Source organism: Sturnus vulgaris, chromosome 22 (genome assembly GCF_052056855.1).
Source record: "Sturnus vulgaris isolate bStuVul1 chromosome 22, bStuVul1.hap1, whole genome shotgun sequence".
Classification (NCBI taxonomy): domain Eukaryota; kingdom Metazoa; phylum Chordata; class Aves; order Passeriformes; family Sturnidae; genus Sturnus; species Sturnus vulgaris.
Window position 1 is genome coordinate 5,179,685 of NC_142264.1, and position 23,781 is coordinate 5,203,465.

Genomic DNA, 23,781 nt, shown 5'->3' on the forward strand with positions numbered 1-23,781 from the left:
TGCTCTTTCTTTTTCTCCCTGCCAGGAATCCCAGTAGTCCCAGATGAACCAATACTCCGTGGCTCTGCTATTTCCCTTTTATTCCCCCCCTCCTTCAACAGTGAGATGGGAAAAGAGTGAACTAAAAAAAAGAGGGGAAAAAAAAGAGAGAGAGAAAAAAAAAAAGAGAAAGAAAGAAAGAAAAAAATCAAAGCGGCACATATTGGATCCAGATGTGCTTACAGCCCTTTCCAGCAATTTAATTAAATTCCCCCAGACAGCCAGGAGGATTTCTTAATGATCAAATTTCCCTGGCTTTCCTCCTAAAATGCCCCTCTTTCTTCGGCTGGCTGTTGCTGTGTCTCCCTGATGGATGGCCAACTCGCATTCTTCCGAGTCCGCCCCGCCAAGGCCATGGGGAGGAAGGGGCAGAGCCCGGCGCTGTTATTCCAGCCAGGCACTCCAACACCCCATCCAGCCATGGGGCCAGAAATGGCCCTGCTTGCCAAATTCCTGCTCCCAGGAAATGTGGGGATGGGGAATCACCTCCCTGGGGTCTGTGTCTTGTGGTGTGCTCATGGCAGGGATACTCCAGGGAGGAACCCCTGTGTGTGTGGACTCACTGTGCTGGTGACAATGGAAGGGCTCAGCCCGTGGGTCTCCTGGTTTGTCACCTCCCAGGGCTGGTTTGGAGCCAGGTTTGGTCCCACACTGCATCCCCAAAGCCTCCTTTCAACGTGGGGGTTACCAGGGTGGGGGCAAAGCCTCTTGGGGCTCCTGAAAAGGCTCATTTGGGCTGGCACTGCCTTTGGGGCAGCCCGGTGTCCCCCCTCATCCTCAGGGACAGCACAGCTGGGGTCAGAGGTGGCAATGGGGTGACCCTGCCTTGCCAGCCCTCCTCTCCCAGCCAACAGCAGGAACGGAGCAGTGATTTCTCCCCAGAATGGTGTCTGTGGAGGGCTGGACCCTGCACGGTCCCCACCAGTGTCACACAGACAGGGATGGGGTTTGTGTCTGGTGCTGTCGCTGTAATTGTGGAGGCTCCAGGGTTTTCCTGGACTATGGAGGGTTTGGGCTTTACTGGGAACGCAGAAGGCCCAGGGTCTGGTGCTACCTGGTGGCAGCAGGAGGCTCTGGGACTGGAATGAGGGTCTCAGCTGCTCAGCCCACCCGGAGTGGGGTCCCCACAGCCCACTCTGGTTTGAAGCCAGCTCAGCCCTCTATGCAGAGGGACAAATCCCCACCGGCACTCGCCTTTCCTTGCTGCTTTCCCCTCTCTCTGCTCCATACCCAGGCTTGGATGGGGTTATTTCCACCCCTACTCAGGCAAACACGGGGATGACACCCCCAAACCCCACCCAGGGGCGCTGCTGGGCTGCAAGGGGGGGCTGCCCATCCAAGTGCCACTGCACAGCACCAAATCCCGGTGGCACCAGGGCCACCAGCCACCCTGCAAAGAGCCCTGCTCGGGATCCAGGAGCTGCAAGCACTGGGGTCCCCCACCCCGGCACCCCACTCTGTGCGGGGAAAGGAAGGGTGGGAAACGGGGGGGACTGTGACAGCATGTCAGAAAAATGCCCAGCCAGCGTGGCCTCCTCGCCCCCTCTGCCCCGCGGCCACGGCCGCCTGCTGCAATCTGGAAGCGCTCCACCGGAATAAAATAAATACGTAAATAGGAAACCCAAGGCGGCTTCAGTTATTGCCGCTCTCCAGAGCTCCCCGCGCTGGCAGATTCCACCAGAATAATAATAAAAATAATGATGATTATGATAATAGTACCAATAAATCCTGGGTTAATGTTTCTCCTGGTAGCTCTTCCAGCAGGGGAGGGTCCAGGCGCTGTGGGCAGCAGCACCAGGGTCACCTCGAGCCCCGGGGAGGCAGCGGCCACTGGGTGCCACCCCCCAGCATACCCACCCCGGCCTGGGGGGGTCCTCCAGAGGGAGGGGGGGACAGCCGGGGAAAAGGGGGACACCCAGGCTGGGCGACACCCATGGATGGGGGGGACACATGGGGAGGGGGGGACATTCGGGGCAGGAGGGGGTTGGACACCGGGGGATACTCGGGGGGTGACACTCGTGAGAGAGGGCACTCCACCCGGGGGAGAAAGAGGGGGAAGGACACCGGGGGGTGCCGGGGACAGAGGGGGGAGACACTGGGGGTGCCGGGGACAGAGAGGGGGACACCTGGGGGGTGCCGGGGAACAGAGGGGGAAGGACACCGGGGGTGCCGGGGACAGAGAGGGGAACACCTGGGGGCGCCGGGGGACAGAGGGGGGGTCGGACACCGGGGGTGCCGGGAGACAGAGGGGGGGGGGGACACCGGGGGTGCCGGGGCCGAGTCCCCCTCCCGCGCGCGGCCGCGTCCTGCCCCCTGCCGGCCGCGCTCGCAGGACCACGCCCACTGAGGCCACGCCCACACGACTCAGCAACTTTGCGACCGCACCCTCCCGCGAGACCACGCCCTCCCGTTAGACCACGCCCATAACGGACCACACCCCCATGCCCTAGACCACACCCCCTAACCGAGACCGCACCCCCTGGCGAGGCCCCGCCCCCTTGTGCGCCCCCTCTCCTGGCGCGTTCTGGTTCCGGTTCCCGTTTCAGTTCCGGTTCCGGTTGCGGTGCCCAGGCAGGTGAGGGGCGGCAGGGCTGGGGGTGAACCGTGAGGGGAGGGCGGTGCCGCGGCCTCCCTTCCCTCCCCGTGTTGCTCGGCGGGGGTTGCACTGGAATTTGTGAGTGTTTATTTGTGAAAACCAAGTGGGGTTTATGGACTCGTTTGGGGTTTTTTTTCCCCCAGCTGTACCTGATGTTATAAATGGACGTTTTACAGATTTTTTGTGTAGTGATCTCTAGGCAAGGTCTGAGGGCTCCTGGCCTTTTCTCCCCGTGGCTGCAGGGAGATTGAGAGGCTTCCTGGGGTGGCTTCAGCGCCCTCTCCCATAAAAGCCAGGCAGGCTTTGCAGGTGACAGACACTCTGGAGCACTCAGAGCACTCCCAGCCTGTGGGAGCCCCCTCTGCACAGGGGCTCTGTGCCCATCCTGGGCTGTGCCTGGAGTGTGCCCAGATAACTGCAGTGTGCAGCTCTGCGTGCAGCAGATAATTTGGGGACACCGAATTGGTGTGTGGGTGGAGATCCCTGCGCTGGGCTGGGCTGTCTTTATGTAAGGAGGGGGGAGGCTGTGTTTTCTTCTACGTTCAAACCTGCTGAAAGCCTTGTTTGTTTTGAAAGGAGGGAGAAGCCCTTTGGAGAGGGAGCCTGGGAGGGAAGATAGCAGTGCCGTGCTGGAGGCCCCCGGGCAGGCAGAGCACGATGCCTTTCCTGCACGGCTTCCGCAGGATCGTCCTGGAGTACCAGCCCCTGGTGGATGAGCTCCTGGGGCTGCTGGCCACGCCTGACACAGAAAAGCAGAGCTCCCTGGAGAGGTAACAGCAGGGGGGGACTGAACACCTCAGGGTGTTTTTGGGGGATGGTTGGAGCTCAGAGATGTGCCCAAGGTCTGACAACATTGGCTTGGGACAGCCCCCAGTCCTGGGGAGCAGCTCGTCCCACAGACCCTCCTTTTGCTGCTGTTCTTTGGGAACGTGCAGGTGGAGCAAGGCAAACACAGGAACTATGGGTGCTCCCCAGGAACAGCCCTGTCTGCCTGACCTCAGCAACAAAGCCTAAACTGGGGCTCAGCTGAGGCCCTGAAGGTGCTGTGTAACCCCACAGCCAGCAGGTTGGAGACCCACTGGATATAGGACCAGAGGGAAGACCAGGGATTTTCCTTCTTCCCTGATGCTACTTTGACCCTTGCACACCTGAACTATGTTCACTGTGTAACTGCTGGGTTTTTTTGTGTCTCAAGCCCTGCCTGCCTGGACAGTGACAGGAGCCAGCTCTCAGCTGTGAGACGAGTCCTGGAGAGGGAGACCCACTCCCCATTTTATCACGAAGGTGTGAGCTATGCCCTGCTGAAGGTCACTGAGCTGGGGCTCGTTCCTGCTGCAGAAATCCTCCTGGAATTCGGTGCTGACCTCAGCTTTGAAGGTGAGGCTGGTGGGATGGGGACTGGGCCAGGAGGAGGAACCAGCAGATGAGAAGCTGCCCTGGGAGTGGGGATAGCTGGGGCAAAAAGAGGGGGTGCTATCAGCTCAGACCACTCCTGCTCCTTGCTGCAGTAGTGTGGATGGACTGAGGGACACCAGGGACTTGGGGACTTTTGGCAAGATGGAGACATTGGAACAGCAGGACCCAGGATGCCTGTGACAGCCCTGTTTTCACAGGCATCACTGTGCTCCCAGGGCCCTCCCCAGCTGTCCCCTTCCACTCTTGGCAGCAGTGAGGCCATTTTGGCCTTTTTTCTCTCTGACTGTTTTCATCCTCAGACCCTGTCACCTACTACACGCCCCTGCACATGGCAGTGCTGCGGAACCAGCCGGACGTGGTGGAGCTGCTGGTGCAGCACGGCGCCGACATCAACCGCAGAGACCGGGTATGGTGTCACTGCCTGGCCGTGGCCAGGCTGAGCCCCCCAAGCCTCAGCTGCTCTGATGTGTGGGGACAGCTCTCCTGCTTCTCTCCTCCCGAGCCTCACTGCGTGCTGCTTCCCCTTGGCTCATCCCTGTGCCCGCTGTCCCTTCCCCTTGGCTCATCCCTGTGCCCGCTGTCCGTAGTGCTCTGATGCTGTGGCAGAAGGTCAAGTTGCCTTTGGCTGAGCCCCTGCCTTGGAGCGATGTGTGGGAGGAGGCTGGAGAGATACTCTTACTGTGGTCAAGATAAAGCTTCAAGAGTGACTCTCTGCAGATACTCACAGTCTCCAATATCTACCAGTGTTTTTTAATGTTTTGCAGATCCATGAGAGCAGTCCCCTGGACCTGGCCAGCGAGGAGCCCGAGCGGTTGCCGTGCCTGCGGCGGCTGCTGCAGCTGGGAGCCGATGTCAATGCTGCTGACAAGAACGGTCTGTGCACCCTGCCCAGCTCCCTCAGCTGAGGGTGGGCTGGGGCAGGGCACAGGGCTGGGGCCATTTGCTGCTGTACCTGCTCCCTGCTTACAGATGGGTTTGGGAGTTGGGAGGAAGCTGGCAGAATATCCCTATGCTCGGTGTTTTCTCCTGGTGTGCTGGCTTGTGTGAAAAGGGCTGAACTTAGTGCAGTCCAGGGGAGGTGGGATGGGGCTATGCCTCTGTTGTCCTGTGATGCCCACTTATTCTAAAACTCACTCTGTCACGGCACATGCACCCACTGAGGCCACCACCAGCCCTGCACATGTGGCCTGTGACTGTTCCCACAGCTGGGCACCATCGTGGGGACAGTGGAAGCCTCTGCCAGAAGAAGGGTTGTCATTCCCTGTGTTTGGCTTTCTGGTTGGTGGGGTGGATTGTTTTCCTTCCTGCCTTTTGGGGTGTCACCCTGTTGTCCTGTGACTGAGTGATTGCTCCATTGCAGGGAAGACAGCACTGCTGCATGCCCTGGCCAGCAGTGACAGTGGCCAGATCCACAACACCGACAGCATCCGTCTCCTGCTGGAAGGAGGTAAAGAAAACCTTCTCCCTTTTCTGGGCTGGCTGATTTTTTGTGCAGCACTAGGCACTGCCCTCCTGGATCAGAGTAAAACCCAGGAATGCTGGAGTTGGTGCTGGCCTGGCCTCACTCTGCAGTGTCAGTTACGTTCTCTGTCCCCTCCTGCAGGCGCAGATGTTAGGGCTGCCACCAAAGATGGTGACACTGTCTTCACCTATGTCATCTACCTGCTGGGAGAGATGGCGTACAGCTACACCGAGGAGGAGGCCGAGGACATCGAGCGCTTCTGCTTCCGTGTCACGCAGCTGCTGCTGGCCCACGGTGCCAACCCCAGCGAGTGCCCAGCTTCAGAGTCCCTCACACATTTCTGCTTGAAAAGCTTCAAAGACTATTTCCCACTGCTGAGGTTCCTGCTGGAGTCAGGTGCTGCCTACAACTGCTCCCTCCATGGTCCCTCGTGCTGGTCCGGCTTCCACATTGCCTTTGAGCACCTCTGCTGGCACCTCAGTCGCTTCGACGATGAAACTTATTCCTCAGACCTCATCCAGAAGGGTCAGACTCTGCTGGAGCTCATGATGGCCAGTTCACAAGCCATCCAGCTGCCCAGAAATTTTGAGGTCAACACCAGCAGCTGTAGGTTCCATGGGGAGAAGGTCCAGACTCTGTTCTGCTCTCTGAAGCAGCTGGAGCGTTCGCCACAGGCACTGAAACACCTCTGCAGGGTGTTCATCAGGCAGCGCCTGAAACCGTGGCCTGTGGATGACAAAATCAAGGCTCTCCCTCTCCCAGACCGGCTGAAGTGGTACCTCCTCATCGACCACGCTGCTGCTGGGCACGAGGACCTGTGAGCCTGACAGTGCCTCTGTCTGCTCCCTCCACAGCCCTGCTGGGACTACTGCCACCCTATCTCTGCTCTGAGACAGTTTTCTCTGCAGCAAGAGGTGCTGCCCATGGAGTCCCTCTCTGTGGCATTCTGAGGGCGTTTTCTTGGGTACAACGTCACACGTGTGTTTGTGAAGGTCTCGCTGCTCTGGGGCACGTCATGGGAAGGCAGGCAGAGCTCCTGGGCATGGGGGGGCTGGATATTGGAGCTGGTTTGGAAGGAGATTAAGCAAAGACTTGAGGACAGGATCAGTGGGTTGGGGGCTGTGACTGGACAGGCAGCCTGTCCCTTTTCTCCCAGCCCTGCCATGAGTGGTGCAGTGCCTTAGGTGTCCAGTGGAGCTGAGAGATGCCTCAGAAGTGCTGGGAAAAGGAAGGTGTTCTGGCTTTCCTGCCTCTGGTCCTGGTGGTGGAAGCAGGTCTGGCATCATCCTGTGGCTGTGGATGCCTTCCTTGCTCAGTATGGACTTCTGACACCAGGGATGGGAGGGAAGGGAAGTGGGGCTGGCAGCAGTACCTGACTGCTCTGTTCCCTTTGAGTTTCTGCACCCCATCCTGGCACAGAGGACCATCCACCAAGGATATCTCAAGAGGTACTGGGCTGCAAAACACACAAAAGGATGATTCCTAATTTCATGGTGCATTCCCTGTGCAAGGATGAGGAATGGGCAGTCAGCAGCTGAGTGCCTTGTGCCTCCCTCCCCATTCCTTGGCTCTTTCCCTTGGTGACCACTCCCAGGATCTTGTTCTCCAGTGCCTCCTTCCCAGGAACAAGAAATTGCTGCCCCTGGAGGGCTCATGTTCCAGCCTTGCCACAGCTGCCTGGCTTCTTTTCTAGACACCTGCTTCCTCGTGACGTGCCAAAGACTGGCCACAGAACTGAGCCTCACACAGTTTTGTTGGTTTGTATTGTTTCTCATGGGGACAGATGCAGAAGATGAAGAGGAAAAATCTGTTCTGATTAAAGACAGTTTGTATCAGGTGGATCTGGGATTCACTGGCAGTTGGAACTGGAACTGATGAACTGGTGCTTAAAAAAATCCAGTAATGTGATCAAATTGTGCCCTGGTGTCTGGAATGGGAACTGAACAATTAAATGAGGCCTTCTATACCAGGGGCTTGTTTTTCCTTAGGAGAGGTGGGGTGAAGGACAGGAATGGGGGGGATGGCTGAAGGGTCGAACTGCACCTGGGCTCACCCCTGGCATGCTGCTGTGCCAGGTGTTGGCCACCTTGAGCCAGAGGCCAGACCTGGGTAAATGAAGGGAATATGGCCAAAGAAGAGATGGGAGTGTTCAAAGTCAGGTGATGGAGTAGGGTGCTGGGGGAGCAGCTGCAGTGTCACAGTAATGGAGCTGGAGGTGCCAGGCTGGAGGGGTCTGGGAGCAGCTCAGACCACATCTGTGCACTCCCAGGGCTGCAAGGATAGGGATACCCCTATCTCTGGAGGAGGATGTGAGGGTTACACACACCTCCCTTTTTGCTGCCCATGCAGGAGACCTGCTTAGAGGTTTAAAGGTGAGGCCCCTCAAAGCCCAGAACCCGGTGTTACCTCCCCACACCACTGCAGGAAAACAGCAGAGGTTTCTCCCCTTTGCCTTACCCAGCTCATTGCTGAGCAGCAGGAAGGGGTCAAACACCCAAGCAAGGAATGGAGCCCGTCCATCTCAGAGGTGCCCTAAGCTCCTGTTCATGAGCAGGAGCTTTGTGCACTGCAGTCAGCAACCTGCTGCTGCCCATGGATCATCTCGTGCATGGGAGACCCTCTTGCTCCTGTCCAGAACCCCTGAGGGTGGCACAGAGCCAACATGCATCCGACAAACCTCACGTGCAGAAGTGCAACAGCAGGAAAATGTATTTGGCAAACACCTCTTTTCACAAACAGCAGCAACTTGGAAGACAAAGTCCCGTCCTTGTCACCAGCCCCTGGAAGGGGAGTCACAACACGGGAGAGACCTTCTCCCGCTGCCCTCATCTCATGGCAAAGGTGTAGACGTGGTAGATCTCATCAGGGAAGTTCTCCTGGCGCTCCTCAGCCAGGAGGTGCAGCCCAGCTCTGCGGATGATCTTATGGACAACGTCCAGGTCCCGGCAGACGCTGCTGTCCACATCGTCCATGATCACACCCTCCTGAGCCATGTTGTCCTTGATGACCACGATGCCGTTGGGCCGCAGGCCGGCACGGCAGCGCTTCAGGAAGTCGGAGAGGTGGTTGTCAGTGAGATGTCCTGGAGGGGCAGAGCACGGGTTAGAGGGCAGAGAATGACCAAGTGGAGAAAATGCAGAAGCTGCATTTGGGATCCCTCCTGATCCAAGCAGCCAAATACTTGAGATATTTGCAGGGAAAGCTTTAGCTTGGGGGCGTCCAACTTGTGTCTCACAACTCCATCCAACCCACACCTCTGCTCTGGCCTCTGAGGGCTTGGGGGAAGAGACGGGAGAAAAACTACAGGAACATCTCTCCATGAGATGGGGGGCAGCTGCCCACCCCAGGTTCCCCCCCATGCTGTGATGCTCATTCTCCATGCAGACCTCAAGCTGCTCTCCCCAGTGCATAGGGCACCTGCCCCTCAAGGGAACAGGACAGGCTGGAAAGATCCCACATGCAGTGACCCTCACCGATGACCCACTGGATCCAGATGACATCATAGGAGTTTGGCTCAGGGCTGAAGTCCTGGAGGCCACAGCAGAAGTAGTTGCGCACACGCCTGCCCTCCTCGCCCAGGTAGCTCTTGGCCTTGGTGAGGAAGTCCTCTGTCACATCCACCATGTCCACTGTCTTGAAGAGGGGCAGCAGCAGCCGCTTGGTGATCCGGCCAATGCCAGCCCCGCAGTCCAGAGCGCGGGTTGTCCCCGTCCGGTTGGGGCCATCCTGCAACAACCACCGTGAGGGGGTGAATCCCACTGCGAGGCACCCACAGAGAAACGGGACGACCACACAGGGCAGGACTGGGCCATAGGGAACGCATGGAAGGGCAAAGCTCTTCCAGCATGCAACAGAAGATCCCATGGAGCAATGCAGAGGGAAGAGCCCAACTCCACGCTGGGAGAAGGGTGGGGTTTTAGGAGCATGACAAACTGTGCCACCTACCCGCAGAAACCTCTGCAGGAACTTCCTGGAGCTGTTGATGTCAATGCTGGAGATGTGGCCGTAGCCCCCCAACATGCCATCCACTGTGGCGGGCACATCCTTCCAGTACTTCTCTGCCTTGGAGTAAAACTCAAACTCGTTCTCGACCACCTCGCTGGTCATGCTGGCCGAGGGCACACGCCCACACGGGACTCACTGCTCCCCTGGGACAGCAGAACCCCAAACCAGCGAGGAATGAGTCAGCTCTGTCAGTACCCCACACCTGTTCATCACCCCTTCCCTCTCCCCAGGGCTACTGCAAACCCCAAAACCCTTCAGCTGAAAGCAAGAAGGAACACAGATCTAAATCCTGGTACTTTCTGGAGACCAACAAGCCCAAAACTCCTCCCAGGGCAGATGCCTCCGCCAGAACAGGCATGGCAGAGCCTTACTCAGCAATACACCCAATTATATGATTACTTTTTAAGGCTGACCCACTCTTTTCACCTATTCTGCCTCTACTTTCCCTGTCTTAACATTTTACAGATTACATGTTTATGTGTGGCGACAACCCCATCAGTCACCTCCAATTACATCTGGAGTTGCTAAAAGTTATCCTGAGCACCTACCTGAGGATTGTAAATCTCAGCCGTGACCGTAAGTTAGATATTTGCAATATAATAAAGTCAAGGTATAATCAGCAATACAAGCTATAAATCCCCCCCAGGCATCTCATAATTCAAACCACTGTAGATTTGATTAACTGCGCTGGGGATTAGAAACTAGATTTAAGGTGGCCAAAGGGTAAATTCAAGGACTTCAAACACCTTCACAAATAAAGAAATATATAGAGTTCGTGGCTTGAATTTGCTGGCAAATACCCCATTAGACACAAAACCTTTTCTATGGCAGCTTAGACAGGTTTGGTGGCCCCACGTGGCCTCGAACAGCCTAGGGATAGGAAAGGGGGATATGGCATCTCAACTTACAGGTCACCGGTGGAAATCCAGTTTGGCTCAGTGGTGCCAGGAGCTGGTCTGCGCTGTGATCTAGGAGCAGAGACGATGGGATTTAAGTGCCAAATCACCCCTCTAGTTCTGTAAGTGTGACCGTGGCCCCAGGAAACCACAGGTAAGAGACACCTCAGCCCCACAGACACACTTCCAGGGAGGCTGGGGGACAGGAGCTGCTGCTGCCCCTTAGCTCAGAGGCTGAGCCACGAGTGGAACCAGCGCACAGAGGGTTCTGGCTCCAATCTGAGCAGTGCTCCTGTCTGATCTCACGGGCTGGGACCCAGGCTCACCCTCTCGGCAGTGACCCCATTCCTTGGCCTGGATTTGGCTTGGCGAGTCCCTGGTGACTCATTTTTCGGGGTGTCACAGGCTACCAGTACATGCAGAGAGTACCCAGCCCCTCAAACCCGAATCTAAACCCTTCCTGCTGCCCCAGGAGCCCCTGAAACGTGCCCGGTACCCGCGGGCAGGTGACGGCCAGGACTCGCCCCACGGACACCGCAGCCGTGGGGAGAAGGTCACACGGCGTGGGGGGTCACCTCAGTGTGGGGCCCTCAGCCCGAGCCCTGGAGCCCCTCGCAGGCCGGGGAGCGGCGGGGGAAGGGGTTCTGCGGGCGGGGGTCCCCAGGCCGAGGGTATATGGCTGTGCCGCCATGGTGGGCACGGGGGACACATGCCCGGCCCGGGCGGTGTTACAGCAGCCCTATCCGGGGCGAGGGGCGGTCCCCGGTGCAAGGCCCGACCCGGCCCTTTCGCCTCCCGCCCACCGGGACTGAGTCCCCCCGCGCTCCAGGCCTGCGGCGCTGTGGATCCCACGGGCCGCCGGCTGCAGCTCTACCCCGGATCCGGCCCGGGCAGCTCCGCCGGCCCCTCCCGGCCCTCCCCCCCCCCCCGGGGAGAGACGTGCCGGGCGGTACTGGGGGGTGCCGGGGGGTGCCCGGTGCCGCCGCTCCCGCCGCTCCCTCGGGCCGCGGCCGCGACCCCCGGGCCCCCCCGTTACCTCCGGCGGCGGCCGCGCGCTGCCCCCCCACGGGACGGGCGGCCGCGGGGACCAACCAGGCGGCGGCGTGGCTGTGACGTCACTGTGACGTCACGGAAGGGCCCTGCCCCGCTCGCTCTCCCAATGCTGCCCGCGCGGGGGCGCTGCGGGACGGGGGCCCGGGGATGGTCAGCGCTGGGATGGACTGGGGCGGACTGGGACGGACTGGAACAGGCGGGGGAGCACTGGCGAGGACCGGGCAGCCCAAGGGGAGCCCGCGGGTACCGCGCGGTTCTTGAGGGGCAGGCTGACACGGGAGCCCGGCCGGCTGGCACCGGGTCGCGGGACCCCGGGTCGCCAGAACAAAGTAGCCGTGGGGGTGTCCTGACGGGGCTGCCTGTGTGTCCCTGCCCCGGCTCCTGCTCCTGCACCGGCCCTGCCCCGGTTGTCCCTGTCCCGTTGTCCTTGTCCCGGTCCCGTCCCGTTTCCTCCCGCCGTGTCCCGTCCCGGTCGCCAGGGGGCGCTGTTGTCCCGCCATTGCGCCGCCACCGCCGCGGGAACTTCGGTGAGTCCTGAGGGGGAGCGGGACCTGCGTGTGCCCCGGTACCGGCACAGCCCGGTACCGGCACACCCGGCACCGACAGAGCGTGGTACCGGCACACCTGGCACAGACACGGCCCGGTACCGGCACACCCGGCACCGGCAGAGTTCGGTACCGACACACCCGGCACCGGCAGAGTCCGGTACCGACACCCGGCACCAGCAGAGCCTGATACGGGCACACCCGGCACCGACAGAGCGTGGTACCGGCACACCTGGCACAGACACGGCCCGGTACCGGCACACCCGGCACCGGCAGAGCCCGGCACCGACGGAACCCAGCACCGAGACTCCCCGGTACCGACTGACACCCCCGAGCACTGGCCCCTCACGCCTCCTCACGTACCTGTGCCCACCCTGTGCCCAGAGCGGGCACTGGTCCCACCGCTCCCGGTGTCCCCAACTGTCCCGTCCCTCCCCTGCGGCTCCTGCCGGGCCAGCACCGGGAGCTGAGGCCTGGCGGCTCATCACGGCTGTGCAGCTCAGACCGTCCCCTCCTGGGCTCTCATCCCACCCCAGCAGTTCGGGGTTAGCGGGGCTTGGGCGTGCTCAAGGCTTTGGGAAGAGGATTGCTGTGGGGACAGAGACTGTGACAACGCTGGGTTGGCTACAGTCATGTGGGGAGTGGAGGCTGGTGTGAATTCTCTGCTGTCTAATATGACCTCTGTCCTTCCTTTCTTTCCCAGAAACCAAGGGACAAAACCTGTAGGAACAAAATCTGCTAGAAATCTCCCAAAGCTGTCAAAGGGCAATGGCCAGAGGGGCAATGCTGTGTAGCCACAGAGGGAGCAGGGCCCATTCCCAACACCCACCTCTCCCAAAATGTCCTAGTGGCCCAAACAAGGTGTTGCTGTCCCCAAAACAGAGCTGCTCACCCCATGGCCACCCAGAAATCCATGGCATGACCAGGATGTGGCCTCAGGGATAGAGCCCCTTACCATCATTCCATAGGACATATGCAGAGAGTCCCCACTCCTGGGCAAGCAAACATTGGCTTGGGACAACTTTTGGGCGCCCAGGTCCCCTGAGTCCCTGTGAAAAGACCTGAGTGTGCTGGAAACAGCACACCTGAGCTGGAGGCTGAGTGCTGAAACCAGGAGCGTGTGTTTAGTCAACTGCAGAGCAGGGGACACAGTAAGACCATCTCCATGCACAAAAAGCACTGCTTGCACCCCACTTTGTTTGTCAGGTTTTAAAGAAACAAGGCTCTTTGTCACCAGGGAGGGGACAATGAGCACAGGGTGGTGGCACCTTGCTGCTCACAGGCAGGAGGGGTGTTTGGGAGGTGCATGAGGGTGAGTGTCCCCATGCACAGGCACCTGAATGACCCAAACCCACCAGTTTTCCCCTCACCGAAGCTGCCAGCAGCCATTGCATTGCTCCAGTTGTCACCTGTGTTTTCAAGCAGGCAATGGGCACCTGCATCCCATCCATGCCATGTATCTTCCATGGCGCCTGCAGGATTTGCTGCCTCTGCTTCCCCAACAAAAGGCACTTCTATTCTTTATTTCACTGAGCTGCACTGGAGCTCCTGAAGACTCTTTCCATTAAGCCCCAGCCACCTCCTCCTATTGCCAAAACCCTTGATGATGGCAGGAAGGGAATGGTGCTCCCATCCCCTCCAGGGGCTGGGGCTCTGCTTTGGCCCTTCAGGTTACAATGAAACCTGCAGCAGTTGCCTTAGCTTAGACACAGCTCTTGTTTGCAAACGTTTCCTTTGATTTTATATTATAATTGTTATTAATTTAATTAAGGTAACAGAGTGTGGCTGAAAATTAAAAGGAAAACTGAACTGAGTGTCCTTGAGCTCGCTGTGTTTCTGAGCCCAGCTGGGGATGAGGGTCCCAGCACTGAGGACTCCCAGTTGAGTCCCACTCTCTGCTGGAGACAGGTCCAACCTTGGGGCCAGTTTGTGCAAAGCCAAATCTGCAAAAAAGAGTGGCAGCAGCACCACAGCTCCAGCCACGCCACAGAGCCGCCCGTGCCTTCCTGGGCTCAGCTGCCTCCCCGTGGTCACTGCTGCTGGGAAATGCTTTTCCTCTGACGGGTTTCAATCTTGTCACTCAGTAATTCCTTGTGTGACGAGACAGAAAACACCCCCCAGACCCCTCTCTCCAGCCCGTTTATTTCCCTGCACACCCTCCCTCCTGCTCCCACTCACTCGCCACCTTCCAAGGCAATCATGGTGCTGCAATTGCTCTTCAGGAATTTTTTTTTTCTTTTCCCCAGGTGCCTAATCACCCTTATTACCCTGTTCTGATTAATTAATTCTAATTAATTTTGCACTATCATTTTTGAGAAGAGGTGACCAGGACAGCACATGTTGTTGCAGGTGATTTGCAAGGCAGGTCCTGCAGTGCCAGCACAGCCCTTCCCTCAGTGCTGTTTAACCCAGGTCCAGGTGGGCACCTCCTGCCCCATTTGCTGCCATTAATGGCAATTACTAGAGCACTGAAACCTCCAAGGCCATGGGAAGAGCCCTGAGGTGCTTTCCTGGGAGTCACATGGGATGTTCCCCTCTGCTCTGCTCTGCCTCAGCAGCAGGGTTCAACCATGGGCCCCCATGTCCACGTTTGCCCAGCTCCTTCAGCCACCTCTGCTGTGCCATGGCCAAGGCTTGGGAAGTCAGAATAAATTAGGTCAGGGCTTCTTCATTCTCTGCCAAGAGCCACCAAGGCGCTCAGAGACACAGCAGAGACATGGGTCCCTTTGTCACCTCTCATCTTCCAGCACTGGTGCCAGTCCTTCTCCAGCTACCAGCAGGGGCTTCACTTGTGTTGCCCAGGGGCCTCTGTGGCCAAAAGCTGACATGGTTTGGGTGATTCTGCCCTTAAAAACAGATGCCTTGGGGACAGAGATCGTTGTCCCTTTGCTGTTTGTTCCAGAAGCAGCTCCTGGTCTGCACCTCATCCCAGTGCCCAGCGAAGAGAGGGGACATGGGCTGGGAGGCTGTAGCCACACTCATGCCCTTGTCAGGGCTTCCCATGTCCCTGTCACCAGCCACTGGTCGCTGTCCCCAAACAGTCTGGAGCTGGTCAGGCACTTCTTCTGGCCAAGTGTCCACCCAGCACAGCTCAGGGCTGGCACTGTCCATCCCACCTCACTCCCTCAGCTGCTGGCTCTTGTCAGGAGGCTGCAGCACCACCACCAACACTGCTGAGCCCCCCCAGCAGCCCAAAATGTAAAAAAACATATTTATTATATGTAGTAGAATAGATGTGATACACTATAAACTGCAGCTAGTAGATAATGGGTATAGTGAATATATATATAAATACTATGTATATAAATACTATATATATATAAATACAATGTGTGCATAATATTGTGAATATAACTGTGCACATATGTGTATATATACACATATATAGTGCAAATAGACCATTTATTCCTACATATATTATATATACAGTATACCATATACACCATTCATATATACACATATATTTTTATACCAGATAGGCAGATAGACATAGGTATATGCATATACACATAGGTACACAGATAAATAGATATAGATATAGATATAGATATAGATATAGATATAGATATAGATATAGATATAGATTTACATGCATACATACATAATATAAAAAACATTTTTATGTGTTTGTATGGTGTACAGGTTTTGGTGAGGGGAAAGAGGGAGAGAGAGGGAGTATATATGTGTGTGTGCACATGTGTAGATCACACTCAAGCTGTCCTGGCTCCCTGGCCAGTGCAAGACAGTGAAGAGGAAGAGGAGGGAGACACAGAGGAAAGGTACAGCAAGGGAGGAAAAGAGAGAATACAAACTGCTCCAAGTTACAAACGCTCCCCTCTTTGATTAATTGTACTTTCTGTTTGATAAATGTTACTCATGAGTATAAAATATGCAAAGCACTTAGCAAGTTCACACTGTTTAAAGAACTCAACTAACTAAATTAAAATTCGATGATAGAACAGAGCCGCTGAAGAGCAGCGTGGCAGCGCTGTCTGGGGAGCCAGCCCTGGGCCATGGCCACGCAATCCTGCCCGTGCATCCCTCCCTGGAAAACCCAGCCACAGCATCATCCAGCCCAGGGGGAGGTGGGTGAGTTTGTGAGGCCATGGGTGGGGATTTCTTGTGTGGTCCCCAGTGCCCTGGTTGGGTCCCTGTGGGGTGGGGAGGGGCTATGAGGGGCCACTCCAGAGCATCCTCACCCCCAACCCCAGTGCGGGGCAGTTTGCTGGCTTGGATGAGGCAGGACTAAAATGCTTTAATTTCTAAACTCTAACCATTGCATCCAAGAAACCTGATCCAGTGACCCAGTGGCTCCAAACCAAACCACAGAGCAGGGATTTTCTGGCACTGCTGAGCCTCAGTGCAGCACCCCAAAATCCCACCCTGTGTCCCCCTCACACTGAACCACCACATCACCCTGGTGAGTGACACCTCCCTGCACACTCTCAGTGCTGTATCCTTCCAGCCCATTGAGGAAAAACAACTCAGCCTCTCTTGGCATTCCCAAAATGGCAGCTGAGCCCCCGCAGGTGACGGGGAGACCCCTGGCATGGGAAGGTTGAGGGATCCAGTCCCCCTATGGGAGTCCTGCCAGGTCCTATCTGTGCCCCAGCTCAGGGGCTGGGGGATGCAGCAAACACTCTGGGGAGGATGAGGTGTGCCCTGGGAGGATGCAGCAGGAGGATGCAGAGGGAGGATGCAGTGTGGACACCGAGCACAGTGTCTGGCTTGCACTGGCCACACTCCTCGGCCTCCAGCTCTCTGCCATCCCAGGTGAGCAGGGCTTGCTGGAGGCGGCTGGGCTTCGAAAGCAGCAGCAGCAGCTGTGTCAGGCAGGTAGCAGCTCCCTCCTGCCTGCAGTTGAGAGGAGAAAGAAGGAAGAAAACCTGGCCTGGATCTGGCCTGACTGAGCTCTTCCCTCTCTGATTCAAGAACCCCACTGGAGAGGTTCAAGTCGCTGGATGACCCACAGCACCCCAAGCCACCATCACCCTGTCTCACAGCACCTCACTGGAAACCTACAAACATCCTAAAAACAGCATGAACAGATATGGAGCTTCAAGTTCATAATTTCTGTGATGCCAGCAAAACCAGACAGAATGCTGGTGCTGGTGGGAAAAACTCTTCAAGTCTTACTGCCATGGGGTATTTCTTTCCTCATCATTCTCCTGAGCCTCCTGCCAGCCCTCCAGCCAAGCCCAACTCTCAGAGCAAGAATATGTGGGCAGGGAACGAGCAGGACAGAGGGATTTGACCAGAGGAAAGAGAATCTTTTTCTCCAAAGACTGAAATCTTCACTAGGTGAAAGAATCCTTCTGCAAGGCATGACCCTGCACCTCCGACGGGCAGAGGCTAAAATAATCCACACTTTGCAAAACTTCCTGGGAGATTTCGGCAGGCAGGGATGAGCTGGTGTGGCACCACAAGGCGCTGCTGCGGAGCCAGCCCCGAGCCCAGCCCCAAGCCCAGCCCTGAGCCCAGCCCCGAGCCCAGCCCCGAGCCCCCGGCGCGGCCCCGGAGCCCCCGGCACATCCCATTGCGGCACGGCCGATGCCGCTCTCGCTGGGAAGGAGCCGGCTCCGCTTATCCTTGCAGTTTGAGCAATGATTTCGCCCCTGTGAACCCACCCGGCTGTAAATCCTGGCACAGACAAGCCCCAAACATTCATTTCAGGCAACGCAGTTTGTGTCATCTCGGCATTAGCATTTGCACTCTTATTAATTAATACTTGTTAAACCAAGACTAAAAATAAAGCGCTCGGCTCCCCGTCTCAGCTAACGCCTCTTTGCCCTCGCCCGGCAGCACGGCTGGGCTGTGGCGGGCTCAGCACCCAGCTGCTCCCTTCTCCAGAGCCAGAACTGGAAGAAAAGGACTGTATTGAAGCAGGAATCCCGCTCAAGGAAAAACCACCCCTTTCTGCACCACCTTGCCTATGGGCGTGGGGAGAATGACAGGGACGGCAGCACACACAGCATTCAACTTTTTTTTTTTTTCTCCATTCCAGCTTCTGAATTTGTTTTTCTTTTGCTGCCCTTTTTCTTCCTGGGCTGGGCCAGCTTGGTTGCACTTCCCATTCAGAGTAGATTTCATTTCTCAGGCAGGACATCCCGGTAGGGCTGGCATTCTGGAAGGAAATGGTTCATCGTGGTGGGCACAGGTGAGCTCAGTGCCTGCACACAGGCAGCTGCTGCCACTGCTGCCTTCAACAGCATCCAACAGGCAGCAGATGCTGCAAAAGTCTCTTTTTCCTGCCTGGGACTGGTACTGCCCATCAGCATCCCTTTGGATGCCAAGCAAGTGGCTGCACATGTGGGTTAGTGCTGCTGCTGGGGCACCTATGGAGGAAAACAAGGACTGAAATGGGGGTTGGAAAAGCTTTTGGGGAACCTCAGGGTGAAACCTGGCTGGGGTTGGGCACAGGTTATGGTGCTCCCCACCACAATCCAGCCAACCATTTAACCTACCAGGCTCTGTGTTCCCTCTGTTCCCAATTTCCCAAGCTCTTGGGGCCCCTTCAGACCTCTACTGAGCAAAGAAAGCAAAGTCTTAGACCAAACACCTTCCTGTATAGATTCTATAGATTACATACAAATCTACAGCACTCAGACCTATGGAGCACTCAGAGCCAAGGCATGGTGCTGGATGCATGAGGCTGTGCCAACCACAGCTCCTCAGTGCTACTGCTGGGGAAGGCAGCCTGGCCTGCAATATTCAATAACATTAATGATAACAACAGTAATAATAGTAATAATAACAACAGTAATTTGTTAGTTAACCCTTATTAATGAAAAACAAGCCTGCAAATTTATGCGACTCCAGGAAACCCCAGGACACCAATCTGCTTGACTTAAACCACCAAACCTTGTAACTCTTGGCCATTCCTCTGCCTTGGGTGTTCTTCCCAGAGCCCCTTGGCTTTAATTTGCTGGAGAAGCCCAGGCTCCAGCAGAGCAAAGCTGGAGTTCAGGATGCCATCCTCTTTTGCTGTGCTGTGGCAGCCAGGTGTGGATTTTGGGGATACCAGGTGTGGATTTAGGGGGTCTCTGGGAGGGGTTCTCCCAGCCCAGGCTGTCGGAAGGAGAAGCTGATGACCAGGTTTCCCCTGAGCCTGGCTGGGTAGCAGGGCTGGCAGCAGGAGCAGCACTTGGGGATGCAGCACAGCTCGCACGCGTTGGGAGTGAATGTTAATGGTGCCGAGCTCCTGGGAGAAATGATCAAATTCTTTGAATAAAGTGGGTAGGAGAGGAAGGGGAAGGGGGGAAGGGAAAATAACTCCACGGATTAATTCTGCTGATGAAAATTAAAATTGGGCATTGCTGAACCAACCCCAGAATGAGCAGCTTTGGATCCACAGCTCAACCTCAGCCTGGGTTGGGTCTGCCTGAGCTCCTGCCTGTGCCCCCAGAGCCCTCATTGGGTTCAGCCTAGGGCTCCCTGTGTGGCCTTGGGACAGGATCAGGTCTCAAGGCTGTGAAAGGATGTGCTAATCCTGCTCTGATCATCCTCTCTACAACAGCGTTTATTTTCATCCCTGGTGGCTTCACTTCACCCAGCTTTACTTGCCCAGAGAGCAAGCTGGAGCACCCAGAATTGTGAGGTTCATTTCAATACCAAAAGTTTTAAAAATGAAATGTTAGCTTTTAAAAAATGAATGTGAGCTTTTTAGGTAATTTGTATTAACTTCCTTGAGCCTTTAAAGACTTGGTTTTGTCCATTGTGGTCTCTGGTGAGGGTGGCTCCAAAGGTCCTCCTGGCCCAAAATGAAGGCAGACACTGAGCAGTGATCACAGGACTCAGGGAGCTGCTGCTTTAAAAAGAGAATAAGGTAAAAGTTTGGGAGTGGACCGTGCCATGAGCTGCAGGATACAACCCTCGCAGCCAGCAGCTTCCTCCTGCTTTGCTTCTCTTGGAGCTGGAAAACCTCCTGTGGAGCCCGGGAAGTCCTGTGGGAGGGAAGTGACTCCAGCATTCCCAGGGTGGCTCCAGGGACACAGAGGGACTTTCCTTGGCTTGAATCACCCAAGGCCCATTGGCTGGAGCTGCCCAGGGCTCAAGGCTCTGAGCGGGGGGGCACAGGGACGCTTCAAAGCTCTGTGCTGGGGCTGGGGCTGCAGCAATCCCAGGGGGACACCCATGGGTGGAGGAGTCCCCTGCATGTCCTGCTCAGCTGCCTCCCACCTTCCCTCCCGCCTGCTCTGCGCCACCAGCCAGCCCCTCTCTCTCCCTGGCTGTGATTTCATTTTGATCTCGGGCTGCTTCCCTCCCTCCCTTCATCCCTCCTCCCTTGCTGGCTGCTGCCAAGTCCGCAGGTTCCCGCTGTGACCTTGAGCTGGTTTCTGGAGCTGGTTGTGGGTTTCTTAAAGGAGCCATGGGGTCTCCCACCACCTCCCTCCTGCTGTCCCAAAATCCAGCCCAGCCATGCACTGGTCCCCCTGGGCTTGGGGGGAACAGGGAGTGAGAGCAGGCCCCCTCCAAGGACACAAAAACTGAGAGAGGGTGGAAGTACCCAATTCTGTGTCTGCAGAGTCATAGCTTGGCCACACGGACACCCAACTCCTGTGCATTCTCTGAGGTCAAACAGCCACTGGGAAGGGGGTTCCTGGCCACCAGCCCCAGCTCTGTACGTGGGGTGGAGTGGGGTCATTGTGTGTGGTACCCAGAGTGGTGGCATGGGAGCTGTGGGGCTGCTTGGGCTGGGGGGGTGCACGAAGGAGGGTCCGTGGCCCTCCCTGGCTGTGCCATGGCCCTTGAAGCCCCACAGCCTCCAGCTGTAGCAGGGAGAGCTTAAAAGTGAAGGTGACACCATCTCCTCTCCAAAGCCAAGCCATGGGGCAGATGACAGCCATGCTCCTGGTTTCTTTGCTGGCTTTTCTTGTCTGTGCCAGCACAGTGTGACCCATGGGGAAGCTGTTGCCTTCACTCAGCAGTGGGTGTTCACAGAAACTCCAAATCCCATGAACATCCCTCTGCCCAAGTGAGCAATGAGCAGTGCCTGGAGCCTCAGCAGGACAGAAACCCCTCAAAATGCCCTCACTCCAACTCCTAAAGCCACGTCAGGAAAACAATTCTCAGGTTATTATCAGGAAAATAATTCTTCTGGTTAAACTCCATGTGGGATGGCCCCATAAGGAGTCTCAGCTCTTGGGCTGAAACTGAGAAGCCAAAAAGCACCTCAAAGTTCAAACAGCTCTGGTGTGGACATGCACATGGAGACTCCTCTCCCAGGAGCAGCAGTGTCCTGGTGCTCATGCCACAGAGGTTTTAAGCAGTGATTTAGCTAAGCTGGACAGGCTGAGATTCCAGCCTTGCTTGCCCAGTCCAGGCCATACTAAAAGCTCCATCAGCCAGAGAGGACCCCAATCAATAGGAGCCTTCAAGGCAAGTCATAAAACTTTGAATTTATGCAGGCAGCTCTCTGTGCTCCACAGCAAAAGCAGTTTTTAATTCAGGGGGATGCTCCCAGGGAATCAGTGAGAGGGCTCTTAAATATGGGAAAAGAACAAGGGGCTGCACTTCTGCCACCTTCGTGGGGTGTACAGGGCTTGGATGGGCTTAGAAGGTGCTGCAGTGACAAAGCCACAGCTGAGCCTTCTTCCCTGCCCTGCCCAAGCACCTCACACACAACCCATTGGAGGTACTGAAGAGATCCAAAGGTGCCTCCTGACTCTGCCTTGGAGCATCTCTCAATCCCAGGGAGATACTGAGATCCCAGCACCCCTCTCTGCCAGGTACAGGTACAGGGATCATGGAACTCCATGGTCGTGGGGACCCCAAAACCAAGCAGTACCCTGTGAGCTGGGAGCCAGCAGCACCTTCTGCCTTGGACATGGAGCTCATGGTGGCTCATAATGGCACAGGAAGGAGCAGGAAGAGATGTTCTCAGCCTCCTCTATTGTAGATCCAAAGAGGGAAACTGAGGCACGGCAGAGCTGCAGAAGCAGAAGGGATAAAGGATAGTTACAGGAGAAACTCAGTAGGATCCTTGACCTGGAGCAGACCAATCACTCAGGGAATGAAAACCCAGGAAAAAGAAGGCCATAAAATGTAAGAGCCGTGTTTGGATCATATAAAGGCACCAAAAGTCACAACAGAGTAGCCAAGGCATCCTTGGGAGCCCCTTATCCCACAAGGAGAGGAGAAATCTCATCTCTGCCACCTTCACCCAAGCTGCTGGGACCAGTGCTCTGCACAAGGAGCCAGGTTCGGCCCGTGGGTGACAGGGACCAAAGTGCTCCAGGCTGTTGAGACAGCACAGGAGGCTCAGCCATTGTCCCCAGCACCATGGGGCCAGCTCGGGAAAGCCCAAGCTCAGATCTCACCTAGCGTGGGGACACAGCCCTCAGCTCAGGCAGCGCCACAGCAGGAGGAGGAGGGAATGGAGTGGGATAAGGAAGGAGAGAAGGAAGGAGAGGAAAGAAAAGGAGAAAAATGAGTTTTCCTGCTGCCCCAGTGGTGTGGCGATTGATCGGGTGCAGGCTGGTGTGGAGCGGTGCTGAGAGCCTCATTCCCCACCGCCGGCTCACAATTATTGGAAAAAACCCGGCGCTGCTGCTGCAGTGAAATTAGTTATTGATCTCTTGTCTGGGTGACAAGCGCGGTGCTGGGGCTGCTCTCCCACCGCCCGGCCCCGCAGCTCCTCCGCCCACCCGGCTGGGTGTCCAGGAGGGAACCGGAGCCTCACCCATGCTCCAAAGCTGCTCCCCAAGGAGGTTTTGCTCACCCACTGCACGCAAGGAGGATTTCAGTGGGAGAAAAAGGGCTCTGCCCCACGCAGGATGGGACCCCCGAGTGCTGACAGCCCCCCGCCCACGCAAAGCTTTGCTCCCCCTCCACCCGCCACCATCTCCTGTTCCCCAGGGATTGGGGTCAGGCTGTCCTGAGCCCTTTTCCATTTCCCGATAACCTGGCTATCGCGGAGGGAGATAAGGCAGAGGGAAATCAGGCAGCCAGAGAGCTTTTGTTGTCTGGGAAGGCTCTGCACATCTCTGGCTGCAGCTGGCCCGAGAGGTTGGACCAGCGCCGGCTGCCTGGACCCGCAGGGACAGGGACACGAAGGGACTGGGCTGGGCCAAACGGGCTCTGCTCTTCCCAGGAGAACTTTCAAAGTTTCAATAACAAAAATCGGGTATTTATTTTCTTTTTCGTAATTCCTGGCGGGAGGCAGGAACAACAGGGAACATTTCAAACAATCCTGTTTTCTTCCAAACGTAGTCACTGGAGAAACACTTTGCCCCCGGGCAAAGATGGGTTTGGCTGCAGAAGATTTGTTTGGAGTCTCACCTTTGCTTAGAGTTCATCGAGGTGTTTCTTGTCACTGACAGGGACAGGCTTGAGGCTGGCTTTCGAGTCTCCTCAGTCCCTTCAGGGTTGTTTGACTGTTCATAGGGGTTTTTTTCTCCATCAACATTTTGCCCCAAAAAGCAACTCCCTAAAGTGTTCCCTCCTCGAGGTGTAGTTAAAGCAGCTTTTGGGATGCAAATGAAAAGCCAGGTGATGGGTTCCTGAGGGCCAGAGGTCACTAAAACCCATATAATTTTTGCTTGGGCTTCTGTAGGGTCCCTGTGATGGGGATGCAGCTGGTGACTCTCTGCCTGGAAGGTGCCATGGCTGGTGGGTGTGCACTGGCATCTGGGAGGGCATGAGCTGGTGGCACTGGCCGTGCCCAGAGCCTGCAGGGTGTGCTGGGGGCAGGATGCCAAGAGGGGACACAATGGGGACAGGATGGACCAGGATCTGTTCCATGAGTAGCTCCCAGGGATGGGCAGAAAG

General features: G+C 56.5%; 2 protein-coding genes across 6 annotated transcripts; one reads left to right on the top strand and one right to left on the bottom strand.

Annotated features, from left to right (window-relative positions):
• Positions 1 to 2,510: 2,510 nt before the first annotated feature.
• On the top strand, positions 2,511 to 7,482 carry ASB6 (ankyrin repeat and SOCS box containing 6). Of its 2 annotated transcripts, none has more exons than XM_014873323.2 (7): positions 2,511 to 2,614; positions 3,212 to 3,405; positions 3,831 to 4,012; positions 4,351 to 4,457; positions 4,816 to 4,924; positions 5,412 to 5,498; positions 5,655 to 7,482. In XM_014873323.2, exons 2-7 carry the CDS (start codon positions 3,293 to 3,295, stop codon positions 6,332 to 6,334), a joined length of 1,278 nt encoding a protein of 425 aa, XP_014728809.2. In that variant the 5' UTR covers positions 2,511 to 2,614; positions 3,212 to 3,292; the 3' UTR covers positions 6,335 to 7,482. The 2 variants fall into 2 exon arrangements, with proteins under 2 accessions (XP_014728809.2, XP_088033644.1); XM_088177518.1 differs by lacking the exon at positions 2,511 to 2,614 and adding an exon at positions 2,697 to 2,713.
• A 722-nt stretch (positions 7,483 to 8,204) lies between these two features.
• Positions 8,205 to 11,536, bottom strand: NTMT1 (N-terminal Xaa-Pro-Lys N-methyltransferase 1). Of its 4 annotated transcripts, none has more exons than XM_088177519.1 (5): positions 11,451 to 11,536; positions 10,427 to 10,486; positions 9,459 to 9,661; positions 8,987 to 9,239; positions 8,205 to 8,595 (listed from the first exon to the last, which is right to left on the bottom strand). In XM_088177519.1, exons 3-5 carry the CDS (start codon positions 9,618 to 9,620, stop codon positions 8,339 to 8,341), a joined length of 672 nt encoding a protein of 223 aa, XP_088033645.1. In that variant the 5' UTR covers positions 9,621 to 9,661; positions 10,427 to 10,486; positions 11,451 to 11,536; the 3' UTR covers positions 8,205 to 8,338. The 4 variants fall into 4 exon arrangements, with proteins under 4 accessions (XP_088033645.1, XP_088033646.1, XP_088033647.1 ...); XM_088177520.1 differs by lacking the exon at positions 11,451 to 11,536 and adding an exon at positions 11,358 to 11,414; XM_088177521.1 differs by lacking the exon at positions 11,451 to 11,536 and adding an exon at positions 11,218 to 11,281.
• Positions 11,537 to 23,781: the final 12,245 nt, after the last annotated feature.

Bases quoted from the DNA above. Each gene is read 5' to 3' on its own strand.
- ASB6 (XM_014873323.2), top strand. From the start codon at position 3,293: ATGCCTTTCCTGCACGGCTTCCGCAGGATCGTCCTGGAGTACCAGCCC. The intron at 4,925-5,411 runs GTCTGTGCACCC...GCTCCATTGCAG, and splicing joins CAATGCTGCTGACAAGAACG to GGAAGACAGCACTGCTGCAT. The intron at 5,499-5,654 runs GTAAAGAAAACC...CCCCTCCTGCAG, and splicing joins CCGTCTCCTGCTGGAAGGAG to GCGCAGATGTTAGGGCTGCC.
- NTMT1 (XM_088177519.1), bottom strand. From the start codon at position 9,620: ATGACCAGCGAGGTGGTCGAGAACGAGTTTGAGTTTTACTCCAAGGCA. The intron at 9,240-9,458 runs GTAGGTGGCACA...TGGTTGTTGCAG, and splicing joins TCCTGCAGAGGTTTCTGCGG to GATGGCCCCAACCGGACGGG. The intron at 8,596-8,986 runs GTGAGGGTCACT...CTGCCCCTCCAG, and splicing joins CTGGATCCAGTGGGTCATCG to GACATCTCACTGACAACCAC.